General features: G+C 37.0%; 1 protein-coding gene and 1 long non-coding RNA gene across 9 annotated transcripts in view; one reads left to right on the top strand and one right to left on the bottom strand.

Moving 5' to 3' along the window:
* LOC106628110 (uncharacterized) overlaps nt 1–6,713 on the top strand; it is a 67,525-nt gene extending 60,812 nt beyond the window's left edge. For 7 of the 8 annotated variants that reach the window (XR_015773932.1, XR_015773935.1, XR_015773934.1 and 4 more), the window contains 3 exons: nt 5,044–5,144; nt 5,829–5,891; nt 6,184–6,713. This is a non-coding gene — a long non-coding RNA (uncharacterized LOC106628110). Of the gene's footprint in view, nt 1–3,655; nt 3,713–5,043; nt 5,145–5,828; nt 5,892–6,183 lie in introns of all 8 variants that reach the window. The other variant, XR_015773930.1, reaches the window with a different exon arrangement.
* Nucleotides 1–22,178, bottom strand: part of UNC13C (unc-13 homolog C) — a 120,647-nt gene that overhangs the window by 20,158 nt on the left and 78,311 nt on the right. Inside the window, exons 18-24 of the mRNA XM_088062958.1 lie at nt 15,387–15,513; nt 14,377–14,473; nt 13,806–13,949; nt 12,753–12,830; nt 9,260–9,337; nt 2,432–2,520; nt 74–223 (exon numbers count right to left, since the gene is read on the bottom strand). Coding sequence (XP_087919084.1) covers nt 74–223; nt 2,432–2,520; nt 9,260–9,337; nt 12,753–12,830; nt 13,806–13,949; nt 14,377–14,473; nt 15,387–15,513 — 763 coding nt within the window. The remainder of the gene's footprint in view (nt 1–73; nt 224–2,431; nt 2,521–9,259; nt 9,338–12,752; nt 12,831–13,805; nt 13,950–14,376; nt 14,474–15,386; nt 15,514–22,178) is intronic.

Raw genomic sequence — 22,178 nt, 5'->3', positions numbered from 1 at the left:
CTTCCAGGTATCAACAGTGCTTCAGAGTAAAACCAAGTATGCCTTACTCCAGTTCCCAGTCTGCCACACTTACGTTTTGTCCAGGGAATCCATGAGAGGCCGAAGCACAATCTCAGCATCAATGGCTGCGCTGTTCTTATTGGCTGCTGCATTCCCATTTCCTCTCATTTGATTCAGTTCATTGCTCATTTGTCTCACACAATCTTCAACAACAAATTGGAAACTATGGGATGCAAAAAAAAAAGAGAATGAAAGAATTCTGGGAGAAAAAACAATGATGATGATTTTGAATCAAGTTTTTAACAAGACTTAAATATTTTCTGCAATGATGTGACGTTCAAAATTGAAGATACTGTGGTGTTACAGTCTGAAAATAAGTTCTACTGAGAATCATAGCTCATATAATAATTCATGCTGTGTTTTGATCTTTTCCCTGCCTTGCTTCCATTCTACCACAATTTTCATACCCTTGTAGGTGTGCCAAATATTTATTTTCTGAAAGCAACAGATGTATCAAAACCTATAGGTTAGATGTGATTGACTACTAGCTACGAACAACTTCTCAAGGTTTTATTTTTGGTGTGAAAGGATGATACAAACAGGTGATGATAAATAGTTTTTCTCTTGATGGTTAATAGGAACCAAGCTTTGATTCTTGAGCTAAAATCAAAAAATCCTACTGATTCTGCCTTGTTTGGCTCAATTTGATTTTTTCCAGATTTCATACAGTCAGTGCCATCACAAGGTTTTTTTACTTCTTTGCAACTACAAAGAGCTAAAACACTTGGACTGTTTAAAATATCCTTTTGTAAAAAAACCCCTTGCTTAGAAGCACTCAGACTTCCTCCTGGGAGGAATATTTTTCACTTCAAGGTGACTGTGAACACATTCTTCCTCCTCAAGTTTTTATCTGCTCTGCTTTTCTGAAAACTGTTCTGTTTCCTAACTGATCTGGTTGAGTGTCTGACAGTCTTAAAGTGCTATTGATGTGATAATCTTTGGACAACATATTGACACAAAGCAGAACAGCAGTTAATCAGTCACCCGTTCAGAGGCAGGAAAAGTCTCTGCACACACAATGATTTGGTTTATGCTTTGATTTGTGATGGATCAAAAGGGTTTAGGATTAGTTTATAAGCAGAAATGCAAAATAGAGGCAAAAAATATACATGGCCTGTTAAGGTGAAAAGATAAATGGCAAAGATTAACTTGAGGAGAGTGAAAGAGAATGTACTGTAAGAGAAAAGAAACAATCATTTGTTCCAGTGACACAGCTAATTGGTAAAAGAGAATGCAAACCTCCATGTGAAATCACTGGAAAAATCAGAAACTTTTCCAAATGCACTTCAGAGTACACTTACCTACACACTTTAAAGCCCTAGATAAAATCTGCATGAGGCAGCTAGTGAAACTGCTCATGGAAATTCTTGGGACCAGTCGCTCCAACAAAAGCCAAAATAATGCATTGCCTTGACGTTAGACATCTTTCCAACATCGTTAACCTCACAGACCCAAGCAGTAAACTGACCCATGAGGAATATTCTCGCTATCTGGAGCATATCCTGCACTGAGCTATTTTGAATTTGCTTTTGCAGAAACCTAGCTGGCTCATTCAGAAAGAAGCCCTGGAAAGAAATAATATTCATGCACTGTCAATGATCCGAGAAGCAGAGCCTGGGAGCAAGAGTATAGCAAGACAATACAGCAAACTACACACACTCAGAAACAAAGCAGACTGTCCACCCAGACTGCCCATGGAAGGATTAAATAAGCAACTACAGATTTTGCTTAATGAACACCACTACAGCACTAATCCCTCTTCCTTAGTCTTGTTTCTAATTTGAAGCAAAAGTAACTTGCTACTTTTTATACCACAAGCACTGCTGGCACAGCACCATACTCATTCAGGACTGCAGTGCGCACTCTGATTAATGAAAGATATTGAGAGTAAGGCTCAGTAGACAATTTTTGAAGAGCCACAGGCAAGCAAATGACCCAAGAAGGCCATTCACAATGACCACTTGAAGCAGGCTAAACACATGCAGACATCCCTGCTTGAAGCAGGCCACTTGGAAAAAGCTGTCAGTCACAGGAAGTAACATTAACATGGTCAGAGAGGGAAGTTTAACATAGTATCAGGCAAGAAATAAACAGTCAGTTTGCTCTCCAAAAAGCAGAACAAAAGCCATCAGCCTCACCTCTGTAACATGTTCATGTCCACAGATGATGTTCAGTTGTCTTTACAGCGAGGTTACTGTTATTTGTTTCAGAGTCTAAACACACACACACACACACAAATGCACACTATTCCATCAGGGCAGAAGCAAGCTGTGCCTCAGGACACCCAAATAACCACCCAGACTTCATCAATGAGAGAGATTTTTTGAGCAGAAATATTCCTCTAAGGTTTGCAGTAAAATGGGTTTGTTACCTTGCAGCATATGTTACACTGAGTTCATCCAATACATTGCTAAGTTTCACCTGAAGTTCTTTTAGAACAACACTAGCTTCAGCATCCAACTGCAAAGATAAATAAGATTACATTTTATTTATACACTAGGTTTCTGGAGTTTCCATTACAATCAATGAATTAATAATTATATGCAAAGGTGCACTGCACTATGGAGAACCAAATGTGGAAACACCTGTTGGAACAGACACAGAATTGCTTTAACAGGCCTTAAAATACAATTACCATTTAAAAAAAATTATGGAAATATCTTTGATTATAGTAGGGAATGTTTATATTAGAAATCAAAACTGTGCCATTGGAAAATGACTTTCTGTGGGACTGGGAAAGGTTGTTGGCAGTCACAAGGAGAGAACTACCTTTATCAGGCCACTGGTATTCAACAAGACACACAAAGAGAAGGATGCAGGAAAAGTCAGTGCTCATGTTAATAGTGGTGCAGATGCCTTCATATTTTTATTATTTTTGTACCTTTCACTACTGTTGGTAGGTTTTTTTGAGATTTGCATTAAAGTTGTTTCCATATTTCAAATGTTTCCATAATGCAGTGTAAAATTAGAACAGCCAGCACTGAAAAAGATGGCTTGAAGACCATCCATGCCAATTCTACTGACAGAGTATGTGGGAAGGGACTCTACCAAATTTCAGTACTGCTGTTTCTAAAAGCCATTAGGGCAAACAAAATTCAAGCACAGAGCAACACATTCTGATGCTTTGATACAGGTTTTCTAAACATAGGAAGAAAGTTTATGCAGGGGAGAAATATATGTTTATATTTACAGGGATGAGGATTCATGCATAGGTTTTGAATCAAAAAGGTACCCTATTGATATTGGTCAACAAACTCGTTTATTTGCTATGGATTCTTTTTAAAATAAAAAAGAATAATTTTTTTATCTCCCTGATCTTTAGCACTCAGGAAAAATAATTACAGCCCGTTGTGGGATATGATAGATGATCATTGGGATCAACAGCTGAATGTTAATTAATAGCTGATGTGCCAGGTCTTTCAGGTGTCTACATCCCAGTGTTAAGGAAAGATTTTCAGTGATAAACCTTAATTTGTGGACTCTGTTCTGTGGCAATGTCAGGTACAGATCTTCTGACAATTTCAAAGGACACTGCACATTTAGAATACATAATCAGGGCTGTTTCTATTTGTGTTTTTCTATCTTTCAACTGCAGGAGTAGTGCTTGGTGCTTATTTTTCCTCTGGTGCTTCAGAACACTGTGGTGCAGCAGGTCAGTTCTTTTAATCACACTTCAGAGACAAGGGGAAGCTGGATAATTTACATGAGACTACACAGGAATTCTACAGCAAAGCAAACTGAAATAGATCCAATGATCTACTTTGTTTTAATCTTAGACAATCCTTTATCTCCTTAGAGGTTATGTGTGGGTTAAAATCATAGAAAATTCAACATTTTCACTATAGGTTTTGACAAGAACCTGAAACAGGTGACAGGGGGGAATTACCACACATCCTTTAGAAGATAGTGTCGTGTAGAACTCTTCTAATCTGAGAAGCTCATGTTTTACTTATTACTGTAAGTACTTACTGTGACTACTTACTGATTAAGTTTTGAATTACTTTGCATTGAGAGAACTTCTGTTGCTTCTGTATATCTTAGTTGTGTCCCTGGCAGATACACTTTGACAGTTCATACACTTAAATTGATTGCTTTCCTTCATATGAAGAGCAGGAATTAAAAAGCTAATTTTACTGCAATGTCTATATTAGTAAACAAATTAAGGCATCTATCAAAGGCAAAGATTTTTCCAGGAAATGCATTGCCCTAGGGAATTATACTATCTCCTTTGGAGGGATACATACAAACCCCAAATTTAAGACCACTAGAATATAAACATTTAACAAACACAGAACACACAAGCATTCACACTGAACACGGTACATGTCAAGGAAAACACAAAATACCAGGCAAACAGAAGACTCAAAATTTCTTAGCAGACCATGCACAAACTAAAGAATCACCTTGTTACTGGGCCTATAGAGGTCAATGTAGTTACTTTCTATCAGAGGTAGTTGTGATAACCAGAAAACACAATGTATCTGCTAAATTCACCTGGAATTGAACTTAGTCCGGCCAAAGTTGGATCAAATGCTAATGCCAGATTGTGGACATTATACACGTTATAGAAGGGTGCATGCAATTGTTAAACATTTTAGAGGCTTTGTGCTCACAAATTGCATGAACAAGTTTGTGTGTGCACAGCTGGAGGCATCTGGCAGGACCCCCAGCCCTGTGTGTACACATGCTCATGCTCATCGATGAGGTGGCACGGGGAGGCGTGCGACACAAAGAGGTATGCGGGCTGCCCGGCCAGGTGCTCCACACCTGGCCATGCTGGCATCACTAGGAAGATGTCAGCAAGATTTTTAAATTCTACTTCTCTTTAGGTACTGGAAAAAATGGTGATTTAAGTGTCTCTCCAGAACTAAAATGTGCACTTTTCATTTATTTTCTCACGTGGCTTCTATGTGCTAATGATTGTCCTCAGACATCACCCAAATATGCCACAGCATGACCTGTTTCTTTTTCCTGATATGGCAGAGCTAAGATGGAAGCATGGAAGTGAGACCAAAGGCAATGCTGACCAGCATCTGAGACTATGGCAGAGAAGGATATACAGACATGAAAATGAAGTATTTGTGGTATTGGGGACTTCTCTTTTTCTCTTCAAGTCTCATTTGCTTCATAGATTTTGATGAAGGAGGAATGAAAACTAACAAACTTTCCTGAACATATACAAGGAAAATAAAAGGCTCTACTTGAGCAGATTATTTTGTGAAAAAACAAATCAAAACAACAAACCAACAATAAAACCTAGCTATGAGTGTCATTAGTGTATCATATCTAATTTAAGCAGCAAAAGAGAAAAAATGCATTTATACCTTGGACAAATGTATTCTGGGTTCCATTTACTGTTCCCAGCATGTGTGGACTAGCCTTAAAATACATTGGGGTAGGTTGCTAAGGTTTCAAAACTGGATTTTTTAAAGGATCAGGTTTATTTCATTAATAATGTGTAAATGATACTTTTATATCAATTCTTAATATTATTGCCTTTTCTAAGCTCATATTTCTGTTATTTTATTATGTTCTTAAGTAGCAGAATTAATTTTTACCCACAAGGGAATGTACTCATAAATCTGTTGGCACACTACGTAAGATCTGTTGATTATGCATTATCAAAGACATAATTAGAAGTTTGACTTTTTCTGAATGCTACACAAAAACTGAGAACGCATTTGCTGAACAGCTGAAAAAATAATAAATATTTGAACATCATTGTTTCCAAATTCTGCCTGTCTTAAAACTGTAATTTTTTTTTACAGCCAAGACTTGGAAAAGAGTTAAAAATCTGATGAATTTGGCTGCTTTCAATGGCTCAGATTGAGGTATTTGCTGCTGTAACTTAATGTGTGCTAGTATGGACATAATCTTGTTAACTGCAAATTTGGTGTTTTCTGCAGGAAACTAGAGATGTAAATTACTTTTGCATGAGTTAAATGGAACCTCTCTAATCTGAATTCTATTTACAATTTCACAAGTCTAATTACTTATCATTTTTCTAATGGAATTTCCTGGTTAATTCTGTTCAGAAAATAGTTTTACATATTTTCTGTGTATCTTGCAAGTACAGATGTTTATCAGCTCCGTAACTTTAGTGGTTCTTTCTGTCTCTGATAGACACCACCCCTCCTCCACCCACACCCTTAGGACAGTGAGATGGGAGATGTTTGGCTGCCACTGCTCCAAGCACACTGAAAAGCACTTGGGCCTCTGTACAAGACATAAAGATGGACACTGCTGAACTATTCTGCTGAAGTCTGGTCCTGTCACCCCATCAAAGTCTTTAAGGCCACGTATAGATTGCTATAGGAATTCCTAAGCTTTATGTGTAAAATTTGAACTGAATTTACCAAAGTGGGAATATATTTTATCTACAGTAATAGGTTATATAATAAAGGTTGTCATACATAACCTCCTTTTGCTTTACACCTTTTTTTTTTTTTGATCCTAATTACTGTAACTCATTTCTGCCATGTTCTGTCATCTGGTGTAAAACAACATAATCACTGCCTTCCCTTCTTTCTCTTTTATCAGCTTCCAGCTTGTCAGACATGAAAAAAAATATTTAGTGTAAACGTATGCATTCCTTTTGGATGAAACATACAGGAGCTAAACCAAAATTCTATGATGATGATCTGTTCCTGTGTTTTTGGACTTGATTAAAAAAACCCCAAATAAACAGTGGGTTGGATGCACTTTACTACTCTTTCTTATGGCAGACTGTTCTCATTGATATGATTTGTAAGTACCCTCCCTGCTTTGCTGCAGCAGAGGAGGACAGCTAATAAAGAAGCTCATCTTGTTCAGACTATTTTATTTTAATGGTGGGGGATCTGAGAAACCAGTTTTTTCTCTATTTATAGAGCTCCCTGCCTGCAATGTGCAATAAGCCTACCCTGAACAGAGGGATAGCTGCTTGATTGTGGTTATTTTGACTGCACAGTTTGAAAGACATACTGCTCACAGTGTGACACTGAGGAGATTAACAGCATTTAATTTTTCTTAGAATTAGTTTTGCTTCAACTGAAATAGGTCTCATTATTTTGCTGAAAATCATCTGACTTTTATGCCCTCCACAAGTGAAATATTAAACTGTTTTTTCCCTTCAAGGAAACTGCTTAGAGATTTTATTGCTGGCTTTGTTTCTTATGAGTACCAGTTCAATAAGCCAAATTGGCCATTAGCAGTTGGGCCTTTGGAATAGTGAGGGGAGTAAATATTCCAATTGGAAGACAAACATTTTAGTGGCATTTTGGTATGGGTGAAAAAAAATTGAACACGAATGTGCTTTTCTTCAAGAAGTAGCCCTAGAAGTCTGAATGTATTTCTAAGATCTTTTGTCTTAGACCGTGAATAAGAGATGCACTTAAGGCACCTAATGAAGGGGTTATAGGAAAATACATCCAAATTGTCTCCGTGGGTTGTGTGTTGCACCATATTTGTAGGAAATTCTGCTTTGATACTGTAACAACCTTATAATTAATCTTCATTAACATCAAAAGAAAACCAAAAAGGATGAGAAGTCATAAGAACTTTTGAAAGAAAATTGCTATGAAAAATGCCTAACTTAAAAAAAAAATATATATAAGGCATTAGGAGCAAATGAAAAACTAATATTTTCTTGTGGAAAAGTGACATTTTAGAGATTCAAGCAAATATTCTGGTTGAAAATAATTTGATAGAAATAGACATAAAATGTGACTCAGCTTTTCTCTGCCCTTGTCATTATCCTGATTTACGGACATTTACCTGTTTTCATGAATCACAACATTCAAAATTAAGATTGGATCCAAGACTTAATACAAAAGTACTTTGCACAGAACATAAAAGCATGGAGGACGAGATTACGTGTAATATTCAGAGAGGGAAAAGATATAATAGGAACCACAAAAACAGCCACTTCTGGATGATGAATGTCTATTTTCAAAGTTTGGTAAGAAATTTGCAGTGACAAGGCTGCAGAAGTTTATTTCCTGTTATCTGGAGCAGGACTTATTTTTGCAGTGGCAGCTTTAAGGATCTGTTCCTGGCTCAGCAGGAGGGACTGGAGTGACTCTGTAGGTGCATCTGGAGGCTGCAGCTCCTTGCATGGCAAAGGGGACCCATCTCACCTCTGCAGGGCACCACTGTGGATGTGGAAATATGAAATGCTGTGTTTTCCAGTTCTCTCTATGTAATGTGGCCACATTAGATCAAAATTCTGTGAATCTATCAAGCTACAGCCTCAAGAAGAAAAATGATGATACATGCAGTACTTAATTTTTAAAGCCAGCTACTGATAATATGGGTAGGATATTCATGTTCTAAACATTGTTTCTCAACAAGTAGACAGGATTTTTTCTATGGCTTGAAGATATGTTAATTTCTTCATCATATTTCTAAACAGTAAAAGACTACAGTCAGGAAGGTATTGAAGCACTGTTTATGTCCTTTTACTGTTGGACAGGACCCCAGGTGCTTTTAAATCTTCTGAAATGAAAAACAGGGTAAAGCTGAGGGTATTTTGAACTGTTGAGTAAAAGCTCTTGGTGAAATGGTATCTTGAATACAAGCAGGCCTTCAGATATTGAAAAGTGCACTTAAAATGTTTTATAGATTTTTTTAGAACTCTGAAAGGTTTTACACTATCTGCCTAGTAAAACTTTTCAGTTTAGTGTCAACTGAATGCCCAAGCATAGCTCTTTTTGATTTTAGATCATAGGGAATTACACAAATGCTTCAATGGAAATATGCAGTAAATATGACTGTTCTTAGCCTTAGAAAATATGGTCAGGAATAATAAAAGATGCTTACTATCACAAACCTCATAAGAGAATCTCTCTCCTTCTTTCTTCTGCTCAGTGGATTGCAAGTCAAAGGCATTGGACAAAGACAATGACACATTACAGACAAAACGTACCGATACATAAAAAGCAAAGTATAGTCCAATACAAACATTAAAATAAAGCTGGCACTACAGTTTGCAACACAAAACACCCAGAGCTGATAGAACATTACAGATCATTAGCAAGTGTGTGTGAATTAGCATTACGTCTTTGCAGTATTGTCAGGACGGTAAATAGGTCTTGTAGACTTCTTTTTTAGCATTTTGATTTTCTTTGCAAGTAGAAGTGAAAGCTTTGAGTAGGTTGCAGATATGGTGCTAATGATCTCTAAGGAACTTTAAACGAACCAGGACATGGATATGACTCACCTCCTTCCCTCCCATGGACTCAAACATTTTCTCAAGCTGGACTCTTAATTGCTGAATGTTGTTCATCAAGATACAGGCCTACAGAGAGAGCATCTAATGTGAGATTGTGCATGAGCAACTCTTCAGCAGCCCTACATTCAGAGAATTATAGAATCATTACAGTTGGAAAAGATTTCTAAGACCATCTTCATTCCTACATTCTCAAGTTCCATTAGAGGAACTTCCTGTCCACTGCTGCCTCTCCTTCCTCCTTAACTGACCCTTCTCTTTGCCTGCTCAGCCCATGACTGCAAACTAAGAGCAGTGCTGCCCCACAGGGAACCATCTCCCAGTCAGCTGAACAGGTTTCAGATCCCAGAATTTGATGTGCTGAGCTATCCCAGATAGTTTCTAGTCATACCTAATACAGTTACATCTGGTGGATTAATGCAAGCAGCACCAGCATCCCGTGGAGAGCAGAGGCAACAATGATCTGAGTGCTTTGGGGGTGACAGGAGGCTGCAGGAAAGGCATTGCCTCACTGCTTGCTAGACCCAGCTTGTGCAGAAAACCATGACAACACTGTAACCCATATAATGGCTGATGCTTAAGTATTTGAATAAATCAAGAGGCAGCTCTGTTAATAACAGAATAATATTTTAGAAATATGCATTTTTCCATTACTTGAAAAGCCGGTGAATAAATTAGACAATAGAACTCTGTAATCATATTTTTTTAATTTAGAAATATTGCTGTTTAAGCTAACTTTTAAAAGGCAGAACACTGTGCAAAAGAGCCACTGTGCAAAAGTGGCGTACATGAAAATATATGAATACAATTTCTGCATTCATATAAGGTTAAAAGTAAAATGTTAATAAAATTAAGGAGCTAGTTACAATAATAATGGAAGAAAGAATCTATTACTAGAATATTGTGTACTTAGATAACCTTATATGCTGGTTTGTTATGGTGCAGATGAAGAATCAGAGGATACTTACTAAAAGAACCGTGCCTGGCCAAGGCCAGTGTGTTCTAGTGCATGCTGCATTAATTTAGAATGAGGAAATGCATTTCAATAAAACACATATACCTTTTTCAAACAACAAGGTGGTGATGGAATGGTTACAGTGTTTGATACTCATCTGCACCTTCCTAGTTAATAGCACGTTTCAAAGCAGAGCTGAAACACGATGGGATCAATAACACAATTTAACTTCGATTATTAATACATTACTCTCATAGGAATTTGGTGTCAGAGTCCTTCTCAATAGAAGAAGAAAAAAAGAAATTTGGTCTAACTTCTTACCACTTAGATTATTCTTTCCCAGTGAAGCATGGTGCTCATCCTACAGAATGCATCTGGCTTTGTATAGCTGAAATGTCACCTCTCTGCTCATCTCTTGAAAAATCCACAAACCCCACTTCTATTTGTCTATCTACCTTCTAGTAATTTACAATCACTAAGATTGTATCCTCCTATCCTGTACTATCTCCTGACTTCTAACAAATGAATTACTTCGAAAATTTTCTGCCATATCACAAATAAAGAATTATGAGAATTATGATATGTGATGGGGTTATAGGTATATGAATATAACATCTTGCTCCTTTTCTTCCAAACAAATGCAAATGCCTTGGGCAATACACTGAAGTTATAAGAGAAACACTTCACACTGAAGCAGTTTCAAAGTTTCATTTGAGGCTCAGGTAGGCTAACCTTGACTCAATGAAAACTTTGCTATTGCTGTTAAGTAAAGAACATAAAAACATTCTCATTTATTTCATATATTCTCATTAATTTCATTATCACCTACCCTTCAACATAGTTTGTGCAGCAGTTTACAGGAATCAGACAGATGCAAGAACAGGTAAAAGTGAGTGGCAAGTACAATACCAGAACTCATATTTGTTTGCAAATGCTGACAGGAGGTAGAAGATAAGAGGCTGCTTCTACATTAGATAAATACCTTTGTGAAAAGCATCTTTGATATGCTTTTATTTGAGCAGTATATGTGTACATTCAGTAGTGTTTAATAAGATTACTGAAAATATTGACTTGAAAAAGAATGCCAAATTGTAATTTAAATAATAAAAAGTATTCATTTTAATCTCTTTTATCAACTTCAATGCAGATGAACGTTTATTGTAGCTGAAATTACCAGATCAAATCAACTTTTATTAAGATAAAAGCATGTAAGGCAAATTCTGTAAAAAAAAGGTATGTCACTCAAAGGCATTTGATACAATACTTTATACCTGGTCTAGTGGAAGGTGTCTCTGCTCACAGCAGAGGGGTGGAAGGAGATGATCTTTAAGGTCCCTTCCAACCCAAGACATTATTTCATTCATAATGAGATTAATTGCATCTAAAGCTTTAATAAAGATGGGTATATGAGGATGACTTCAGAAATTATTCACTCCAAAAATTAAAAAAATCCCATTGGACAGGCCAAAGGACTGGACAAACAATTAGCGATTCAATGCTTTTTTAGAAGTAATTTCTTCTAGAAAGCAGTGAGCTTTGTTTAATATAAACATTAGATTCATAGGAACTCCCAATATTTGATATTTAGCTGCAATAGATGTCTTTTTAAATTCTATTATTGTGTGTAGGTGACCTCTAGACGACCACACTGCCCTGAACTGTACAGAGCACTGGCTGATGTCACACACAGGGATGTGGCACAAGGACTGCTAAGATCTGTGATGGGCTAAGGGCTCTACCATTAAAGGTGAACAGTCTGAGGATGGGGCTGCAGTCATTGATCCACTGCAGATTGGTACAGCTGAGCAAAACACTACTAAATACAGCAGGCATTGTGCTAAAAGCTGCCTGCCAAGGGAGAGCTAGCTTTGATTGAATATCAATGATATTGAAAAGCCAGTTCCCAAGAATACTCTTCCTTGGTCTTGTTAAAGTATTGAAAATGTTTCCATTTGCTCAATTACATCTTTAGTGTCCATATCTCATTTATTTCTGAGCCTGTGGCAATCTGGTCCTTCATTAGGAACTCCCTTGTAAAGCAGTGAGGCAACAAAACAGCACAATTTTCTTCTCCCCTCTGCAGGGGTAAAGCAAAGCCCAGTGAGGGGCAGCAGCAGAAACCTCTGCACACGTTCCCTGCACGGGGATCTTCGAAACTCCCTGATGCACAAACTGATACAGAGAGGCAAGGCAATGCAAAGGGAAAACCCTAAATAAAGGTATTTTCCTCTCTTTGAGAAACAAGATGATACATTTACCATGTACACCATTGTATTAGGTTGTTATCCACAGCATGTTTGTAGTCATTTTGTTTACTTTATAGCTTTAATACTGAAATTATTAACTAGGATTTTTAACTAATTTCACTTATTGTAGCTTTTACACAACACTGTAAGTAGCTATGAAAACATGCTGACCTCCCTCCATTCATGCTTTTTCATATATAGAAGTGATTACATTTTTGAAAAGTACAGTAAGTAATTTAAAGGCAATTTCTGAGGCAGAAAAAAGCCATAGATTCTTACTCACCACATTTTCTTTATCACAATAGGAGCTGAAGTAACTTGAAATGATTGCAGCATACTGAACAAGTACTTTGTTGATGGTCTAGAAGAGGAGAAGGCTCTTTTAAATGGTGAATTTCATAATGTAAACCAAAATTATTAAAAGGAGAGGTTTGTATGAACAATAGGCTTTACAGGTGCTTACGCACATAGTATATCATATTTTTTAGATATAATAAAAACAATCTCGTGATCACATTTTCAAATCCTTGCACAGCAGCTGGTGGGTAGTTCTTAATGTAAAGCAATCTTCAATAGCAGAGAGTTTAATTTTAGCAGTACTGCTTTTGAGAAGCACTGAGAACTCTACTCCTTGCAATGTACTACATAATTAATGGAACAGTAGCAAGCTCAAAAAATCCTCCAGGGTGACAATATGTAGACTAGAAATATAATGGAAATATAAGACAAGAGGAGCACTGTTCAAAGCCTGGCAATGTGAGTTACCTTACAATAATCATGTAAATAAGAAGTCTGCAGATGGAGAATAGTTGCAATGAAAGAACAGAATTAAATGTAAATGTGAACTTTTCTAAAGCCAGCAGGACTATAATAGAAATTCAGAGCTCGTGAGGAAATGTAACTGTTGAAATAGAAAGCAGGCAGAATTGAGTTTATCAAGCAGCAGGTGAATAACTACCACCTCAGGTAGTAATTCTTTAATTCTTTATTGCCACACCTGGAATTTTTCCTTCACTTGCACTGCCTAATTAGCTACTTGCATTTCAATGAATGGCTCCATTAATGGAACTGCAATCAGTTCTTAGCAAGATAACAATTGATGCATTCATATATGTATAAAATGCATAAATGTGAAATCTCAGAGATTCTCAAACTGGTAAACCATTTTGACAAAGTAGACAAAACCACAAAGCCACAAACATCATGTCTTTCTAAGGATCCCAAGTAGATAAAAACCATTGAATCTAAAAAGCACTGGAATCACTTATCTTTCAAGTACATGGCAACAGTGTCATTCTCTCTGAAGCTTAGTTGAGATGCATTGGCTTTAATTTACCTTTGCAAACCTTCTCATTAAATGAGATAGTGCTTCTGGATTAGGACACTCCAATTTCCTAATAATCTCAAAGCTTTGATTGAGCTGTGTGAAGACATCAACCACAGAACAAGAGAAGAGGGCATGATCTGATGTTTGCTGAAACTAGAGAGAAACATTCAAATGTCAGTATTTGTTCAGAGATCAAAACTGTATTCATTGATTCTTATACTTGAAAATCCTCCTAGAATCAAAAAAAGTGATAAAAAGAAAAGTCTCATTGGTAATACTAAGAAATGTGGCTTTTAACTTTTCTGATACTTTTGAACCTTTTAAAAATAAACCAGAATTTTCATTCATGACACCATTATGACATCATAGGTTAATGAAATGATACCATAGAATAAATTCTGTGGGGATTTAGGCAGAAGGAATCAGAGGGAATTAGAACAGGAATTTCTCTGTAAGGTATCTTCCAAAAGCTGTTATCTCCTGAAGTCTAAGAAGGATGTTGTGGGACCAAATATACTTCTGGTTTTGTAATAATATATGTCTTAATAATTTATTTATTCTCTTCCTTAAAAAGGCTCACCCCATCTTTTTTGTCTCTTTCTAGTGCTCCATGAAGAAATTCCATTGAGACATCCTCATTTTCATCCAGCCACTGAATGACAAATGGTTCAAACCACCTGAAAATTAAAAGCAATTTTGTAAAGTAAAGTAGGTATATTTCATGAAGATGGCAAGAGGAGAGATGTCGTACTACCCAGCAGTTTGGCACCTCGTGTTTTTGTATGTGTTCTAATTGCTAAACATTCCAACAACCCTGGAAAAATTTTTGTCACCAAAATGCTGCAGCTACCAAAAGGCTTTTCAGGCTTCAGTTTCACAAGGCTCTCACTCTGGTGATGTAAAATAGGCAGTAGCCAACTTTCTACCAGTGAAGCATAGCAGGAATGCACCTTCTATCAATAATGGCTTTTTGGTAACATTTATTTTTTATTTGTATCTGAAGTAATTTTTGCATAACTTTGTTTTAGTAAAAATCAGCTGTGTTTTATTTTTCTTTCATTTCTTAAAAAAAATAATAACAGGTCTCAAACCATCTCAGCTAACCAGCAGAACTGCAGAAGATTAAGGGTAGCTCATATACTGAATATATTTCTTGCAGGAAGACAGGTGCAAACAAAGCCAGCAGCTGAGTATTAATCCAATCCAGTAAGAATGATTCCAGTAGTATATCCTGTTAGCACTACAGCTGTATCCAAATTTGGTTATGAAACAAATGCAGGGACCTGCAACTAATAATGCTGCTGTTCCCACATCTCCTACCTTCCACAGACATTTTCTGACCAAAGCATTTTGTCATCTCTGATGACCTGGAGTTACAACTGTAGAAACCTATGAAATAGCTAATTGCACATTTAGCACCTGGACTATTCCACTTGACAGAATGAAGAATTAAAGAGAATAAAGTGCAAAATGTAGTTGTTGGGTGCTACACACCTCCAGATCTCACACAAACCTGAGCATAAATATTTGACCAAAACAAACCTTGCACAAAGCCCAGATTCACAGAAGCTTTCCCGAAACATCACTTACAGAGAGTATTCAGGCACTGCATCCTTGAAAGCAGAGAGTTCTCTCACATATTCATTATAAAACCATTTCACTTTGAAGTGCAAATTCATATAATCTGTGCTTTTGCATAATCGCTGCTTTTCATGTTCTGCAATAGAAGGAGTGGAAATAAAAACACTTAATAGTGTTCTAACAGTAAATAACATTCTTGTGCCTCAGTGCACCAGTGACATAATAATACAGGACTTGTGTTTTAAAGCATAATTGGTTTGATTTTTCTAGAGGTAGGAATACCACAACAGTTTCAATTTTCAGGATTGGAGTACTGCTAGGAAAAACAAAAACCAAACCACAAATCAGGCTTCTCCCCTCTCTTCGCTGCAGTGAGAAAAAACCACAAATTTGCTGACTTCCATTCTTTATATCCTCCTTTGGCTGCTACAAAATGGTTAAGAAGCTTTTGAATGTCAAGCTGGAAAAGACAACCATGGCGGTGTAGTAGCCAAAGGAAGTAACAGCTATAAATGCCAGTCCTACGTGAATGTGTGAAACCTGTATTCACCAGAGCTAAGAAAAAGAAAGAGGGAAAAACTCCACAGCTCTACAGCCATCTGATTTATGGCACAAGTGAAAAAAGATGGTTTGATGAAGTGGTTTTGAAATTTTTCAGACTTCACCTTCTCAGTGTCCTCCTGTTTTCCACATACTGAATTTGCAGATGGAGGTGGGTGGCAGAAGTCATGGAGCCACCTGCAATAACTTTCTGCATTTCTGAAATCTGATTTAATTTGTTTGGAACAAATGTCCACCTTCCTTCCAGGATTTTGATCCTTGTTTTAACTTGTGCACTATGGTCTGCATTACTCACCCAGCCACTGCAGACCTGGACAGCTCCATTCCTACTATCCCTTAGCTAACAGGCACTTTATCCTTGCTCAAATCTTTCATTTCCTTCTCCCCCAGCATGAAACCAGGGATCCACAAGTTTTGGGAAGAATAATCATACCTTTATTTACTGCTCACAGCTTCCTAAAATGTCCACAGGTCTCATTTGTTTGAGGTGTCATGTCACTTGCACATCCTTTCCTAAGCAAAAGAGTAATTTCTTTTCCCAGCTCCCTTAAAAAATGACCTAATACACATGCTCAGCAGGAATAATGTTTTTGTGTAAATACTATGTATTAAGAACTTACCAGTTCCAAACCTCCTTACTTCTGCTTGCTTTGCAACACAGCTTTAGACAAATCTACTGTATTTGGATGGGAACCTAATTTTCTGTAACAGCAGGAACATCACATCCTCTGTCATACACTTGAAAGTAGCATTGGATTTCCTGTCAGTGAAAATGCACTCTGAAAGACACATTCTGTGTTTCCAGATCTAGTCAGGTACATTAAAAGGAAATGTTTAGTTTTATTATTATGCCAAATCAGGACTCCAGTAGTACACCATGCCATCTGACGAGTGAGTGTTTCAGATGCATTTTATTATGCAGTGAGTTACTAAGTTTCGTGCAAATCAGCTTATGAAGTGACCTTGTGGGCTTTTATTGCCTTTTTAGCATTGCAGTAGCATTTTCACCTTCACTGCCTTTCCACCAAACTCAAGAAAAATCACTAAATCAGTTTCTGTTTAAATATTGCATTTATTCATCTTCATGCTACTACAAACTCTCCCCAGCCCAGTATCATTGTTACAAGCATTAAACAGGAGCACAGAGAGAAAGATGTTGCCTTCTCTCATGGCTCTGAGAAATCTTACTTTTTTTGTAGGCAGCAGGTTTTTCACAAACTATTATATAAAACATTTGCTCTATAGAAGGTATTCTTACAAGGTAGACCAGTCTTTCACTGAGTACAATTATGTTATTGCTATGAAATTCACTGCACATCTCCCGCTGAAGTCATTGTTAAAAATCTGTCCTAGATTGCATCCCAAAAGAGTGGAATTTCTGAAACGAAGAGCACTTTTTTTCATTCAAGCTTTGCATAAATGAGTTGCTAGATTATACAATGTAACTTGAGAATGTTTGCTATAGTATCACAAACCAAGGAAATGCTTATTTCAATTTTAGAAATGAGCTACTGCCACTAATTGGCAAACTTGTCCAGGAGGGTACAACTTATACATACCATTCACAGATATTTTCTTTTTAAGGTTAAAATTTATAACACATTAAAAATGAGCACAAAAGTAGTTCATGAATAATGGAACTTTTTTTCTGCAGGCTGTTATGCCTTGTAGAGAATATTTAAAGAGTCTCCCAGGATATTATTTCTAGTTACATATAAGTGAAAAAAACACCCAGAATTCCTGATATTAATGTATGAGAACATCAGCAAACACTTCACAGGACATATGAGGCCATTCAGTATGAAAGAATTTTACCTCTTCAGTTAAACCAAAGAAGGGAGCAAACAGGTGCCCCTATGAGTCAGCAGTGACAATTTTAACTGGATGATAGATGGGTTTATCCATGGTAACCATGGATTTTGGTTACAAAGTGCAGCAACATCACTGTAGGTGTTCTGAATTTAGATTAGGACCAATAGATTGCTTTCTTAATTTCTGAAAAACTTGCACAAGCTAATGTAAATGTGAGCCAGCACAGGATACCTGGATGCATTTTGGAGATCTGTGTCTATTTTCCCGGAGGGAAAGCTAGTGCCATGTTTCCCTATACAGACACCCATTTTGGGCTTTCTGGAAGACAGTTGTAGTAGCTGCATAATATAACAATTTAAAAAAGTTCACTCTTGCTTTCCAAAATTATTATACTACTGAGACAGTCTGGAACTAAACCTGTCAGTTGTGTACAAATGTGCTCTCTGGAGAGACGATGACAGAAATACCTTAACATTATCAGAATCTAACTGATTCTAGGCAAGGAAAACTCCAGTACAGCAAACCTAATGCTGATAATATTTTTTATTTTGTGCTGCTCCTTTTCTGAAACATTCCTTGTAGTGCAGCATATTTCTATAAGCATCTAATAAGTTTTGTGAAGAGGTCATGTTCAGCTCCCATTCTGGCATTTTGTATATCACTGTGTCATGCATCAATGAAAAAATACTGATAAGATTCTTGTAAACTGCACCATCTATAAACTTCAGTTGTGTGTATGGGGCACTTTAGCTGCTTTTAGGAATTGCAGTTCCATTAAGTGTAACTTTTTTACATTGTTGATGCCACTTGGGGTGGGGGGGAATATATCCTTAGGGGTGATGCTGTAATGCACATGTGCTTCCACAGGCTTGCAGCAACAGAAACTTACAGCAACTGCAACCACAATGAAAACTGTGTGGAATTGTTCCTCCTCACTGGTACAAACCACAGAGATGGGAACCCCCTCAAGAAGGCCTCCAGTGAGCAACAGCACTGAGGAAAAAAATAAAATCTGCTCAAATGTTCTTTGTATAACCAAGACTGAAGAGAGATTGTTTTTAAAAGCTATTACAGGGATGCATTAATATATGCAAAAGAACTTGCTATGTGATGAAATCAGCAGAGACCTGGTGATATGTGCTGTATCTGGCACATAATTCAATGGCAGGCAGCAGTTCTTTTACATAAAAGACTTATAAAGAAACATAATAGGAAGGACTATAATCCAAGGCACTTTCCGCACAGGCCTTGACCAAACAACAGTACTTTGGAATTATGTTTGATTTTTTGCTGATTTTTCCAGCAATTGCTGAAGAAAGTTGAGAAGATTTTCTTAAAGCAACAAACAAAAGTCATAACGATGACTTACTAAGCAGAAATATCTACATACACTAAAGACAATGTCATGTAACAAACTGGAATAGAATCTTGCTCACTACAGAATCTTTTTTTTCTTTTTAACCTTGAGGTAATAACATTACTCTGAGTTTCCATGTAATTTTTGATACGTATTAGTTGCTATAAAAGGTAAAAAGGGTAATCTAACAACCTTCACAAAAGATGAACATGTTAAATATTCAGATAATCAAATTGATATTTTGTTCAACTCTGATTTTTCTTATTTGGCTACAAAAACTCAGGGCAATTTTTTTCTACAGAAGTTCCCAAGCCAGTATTTTTTTATAAAAACATGCGGTTAAGCTGCTTGAAGGATTCTAATAAGATGGTTTAAAGTATATTTCAAATCTTTATGAACAAGAACTTCAAGGAAATTAGTCTGTAAAAAATGAACTAATAGACTTCATAAACATAAAAATATCTTTCTAAAAAAACCAAACTTGTCCAGTTTTCAGGCTTTATAGATAATGTTTCAGGGATTAATAACTACTATAAAGAATATTTATGTGTAGCAAATTAATTACATCACAACCAGCTAGTTTGACTGATATACAGTCTACTGCTCTACAGTTTATTAAACACAAATGGTTGCAACTAAGCATATGGGATTTGTGTTTGGATTAGCTGCAAATTTTCTCATCAAAACTCAGCTGCTATTTTCAACCATTGTGACATAATTCCATATTATTTGCAATAATTACCTACCAATCTTTCCAGAGACTACCAGCTGCTATCTATTTCTTCCAGAGCTGCTGTTTCAGAAAACCTGCTATTTCCAAACTTGCAGTCATATAATTGGGAAGGGTAATTGGGAACACAAAACTGAATATAGCTAGAGGAAGCTCTGGCAAGGAATGATATGGACTGGGTACGAACTGGTATTCCTCCCTCTGAATCATTGTGGGAATGTTACGCTGAATGATGCACCTATGTTTTGGATAAAAGTAGAAGTTAATGCTCAGTGCACCTGATCCCAGTGCAATTTTCCCACAATACAGGAGTGGTTGCTATGCCACAGCCTCTTTTAATGTGGGTATTATGCCTATAGTGTTCTAGATTTAATCCCTATACTGCTGAAAGAAACCTGGAGCCTCTAATTGTATGAACAGAAAAGCAAACAAGCCACAAATGAAGAAAAAAATTAACTCGATGTTCATCACTGATTTAGAAGGAAACATTACTTTCTACTAGAATCTCATCCCAAGATTCTTGTACTTTGCTAAAGGCAATAGAAGTTGCTGGGTATTAACTGAAATAGACAGTAGAACATAACCAATTGATAATTATGTAAAATTTATATTGATTTTTATAATGTGAAATACTACTGACCTTTCTGAAAGGGCTTTTTGTGTCAAGATGAATATTATAAACAAAAACCTGAAAAACTTCTGTCATTACCTCCTTTTTGGATTATATATCTCTCTAAATTCCCCTCTAATTTTCCTTTAAAAAATATATTGTATCTTTCACAACACACTTCTACACAGTCAATCTTTTCTCTGCATTTACTTGGAAATTTTCATCAAAATATCTTTGGACAGTTCACAAATGTAATGGACTGCATCTGGAATATCTCCATGGGGTGATGAAGCTGTCCAGATGGGAAACTGAAGAAAAAAGAGACCAAGTACACTTATTAAGGCAACATGCATAAATTAAGAAAGGCAGTGTAGGTCTTCAAAGATTTCCTTATTATGGAGTTTTATTTCCTCCCTGGGCAGAGGAGCTACTAGAGAGGGTCCAGTGGATGCCTCAAAGATTATGAGTAGTCTGGAGCATCTCTCTTATGAGGGGAGACTTAGGAGGGGATCTGGGCCTGTTTAGTCTGGAGAAGAAAAGACTCAGGGGAGAGCTCATTAATGCATATAAACATCTCCAAGGAGGATGCCAAGAGGATGGTGCCAGACTCTTTGTGGTGGTGCCCAGCAACAAGAAAAGGAGCAATGGCCATAACCTAAAACACAAGAAGTTTTATCTCAGCGTGAGGAAGAACTTTTCTTTGAGGGCAGCAGAGCATGGAACAGCTGTCCAGGCAGGTCATGGAGTCTCCCTCTTCTGGAGACATTCCAAACCTGCCTGGACACATTCCTGTTGTCACCTGCTCCCGGTGACTTTGCCTTGACTAACAGGGGGGTTAGACTAGATGATCTCCACTGGTGCTTGCCAACCCTAACATTCTGTGTTTCTGTGACAGACATCAGGGAAGGAAGACAGACTCTCTTATTCTGAATGGTGAGGAAAAATGGATTTGCTGTTCTTTTTTGTCTCCTTGCCTGCAGTGGAGGCGGCTAATCAATCCCTGACTTACTGCAGTGCGCTGTAAAAGCTGATGTGACATTGCCCCTTACATTCAGTGAGAAGCTCTCAAACCAAGAGGCCATTTGCTCAGTGCTCTGCTTTGCCTGACATTTCCCTGCAGGTGCAGGACAGCTCAGGGTCACCTGCCTGGTGTCAGAAAAGGAAGAGCTGTACGTGGCTCCCTGGGAGAGGTAAATGTCTCATGGGAACTTCAAGGCCATCAAATACCAATGTCATATTCTACTTAAGAGATGCAATATGTAGAGTCATGAGGGATGTATGAACCTGCTGCAAACTACCCTATCTTCTACTTTAATTGCATCTGCCATTTTTTACCAACTGTGTTACATTGCCTAAATGTTTCAAATTACTCAGGCAAATTAACTATGATATCTTATTAACATTAATCATAACCATTGAACCATTCCATGTTTTTATGATTTGACAGTATATTGCTTGAATCTGAGATGGAAAACAATAAAGGTAACAAAGAGCATTTCAGTAGCATTGGAACTACTAAATACTCAGCTGTGCATCTTCAATGTAATTTTTGTGATAGGCTTCTTCCATTTACTTATTTCTTAATTTTTTAAAAAATTGTGTCTGTCCATGAAGACCTGATTCTCTGCTCTTTGCCTCATCACTAGTATGCGAAGTGAGCATGAAACCTTATCAAATAGGCATGCTTGCATTTTAGAAGCAATTAGTAAAATGAAGTACAAGCCAGGAAGA

Source organism: Pseudopodoces humilis, chromosome 16, assembly GCF_049639895.1.
Source record: "Pseudopodoces humilis isolate 2021_Gansu_Grassland_sample_001 chromosome 16, ASM4963989v1, whole genome shotgun sequence".
NCBI lineage: Eukaryota > Metazoa > Chordata > Aves > Passeriformes > Paridae > Pseudopodoces > Pseudopodoces humilis.
Note: the sequence above shows the minus strand (reverse complement) of the source record. Positions and strands in the feature narration are given on the sequence as shown.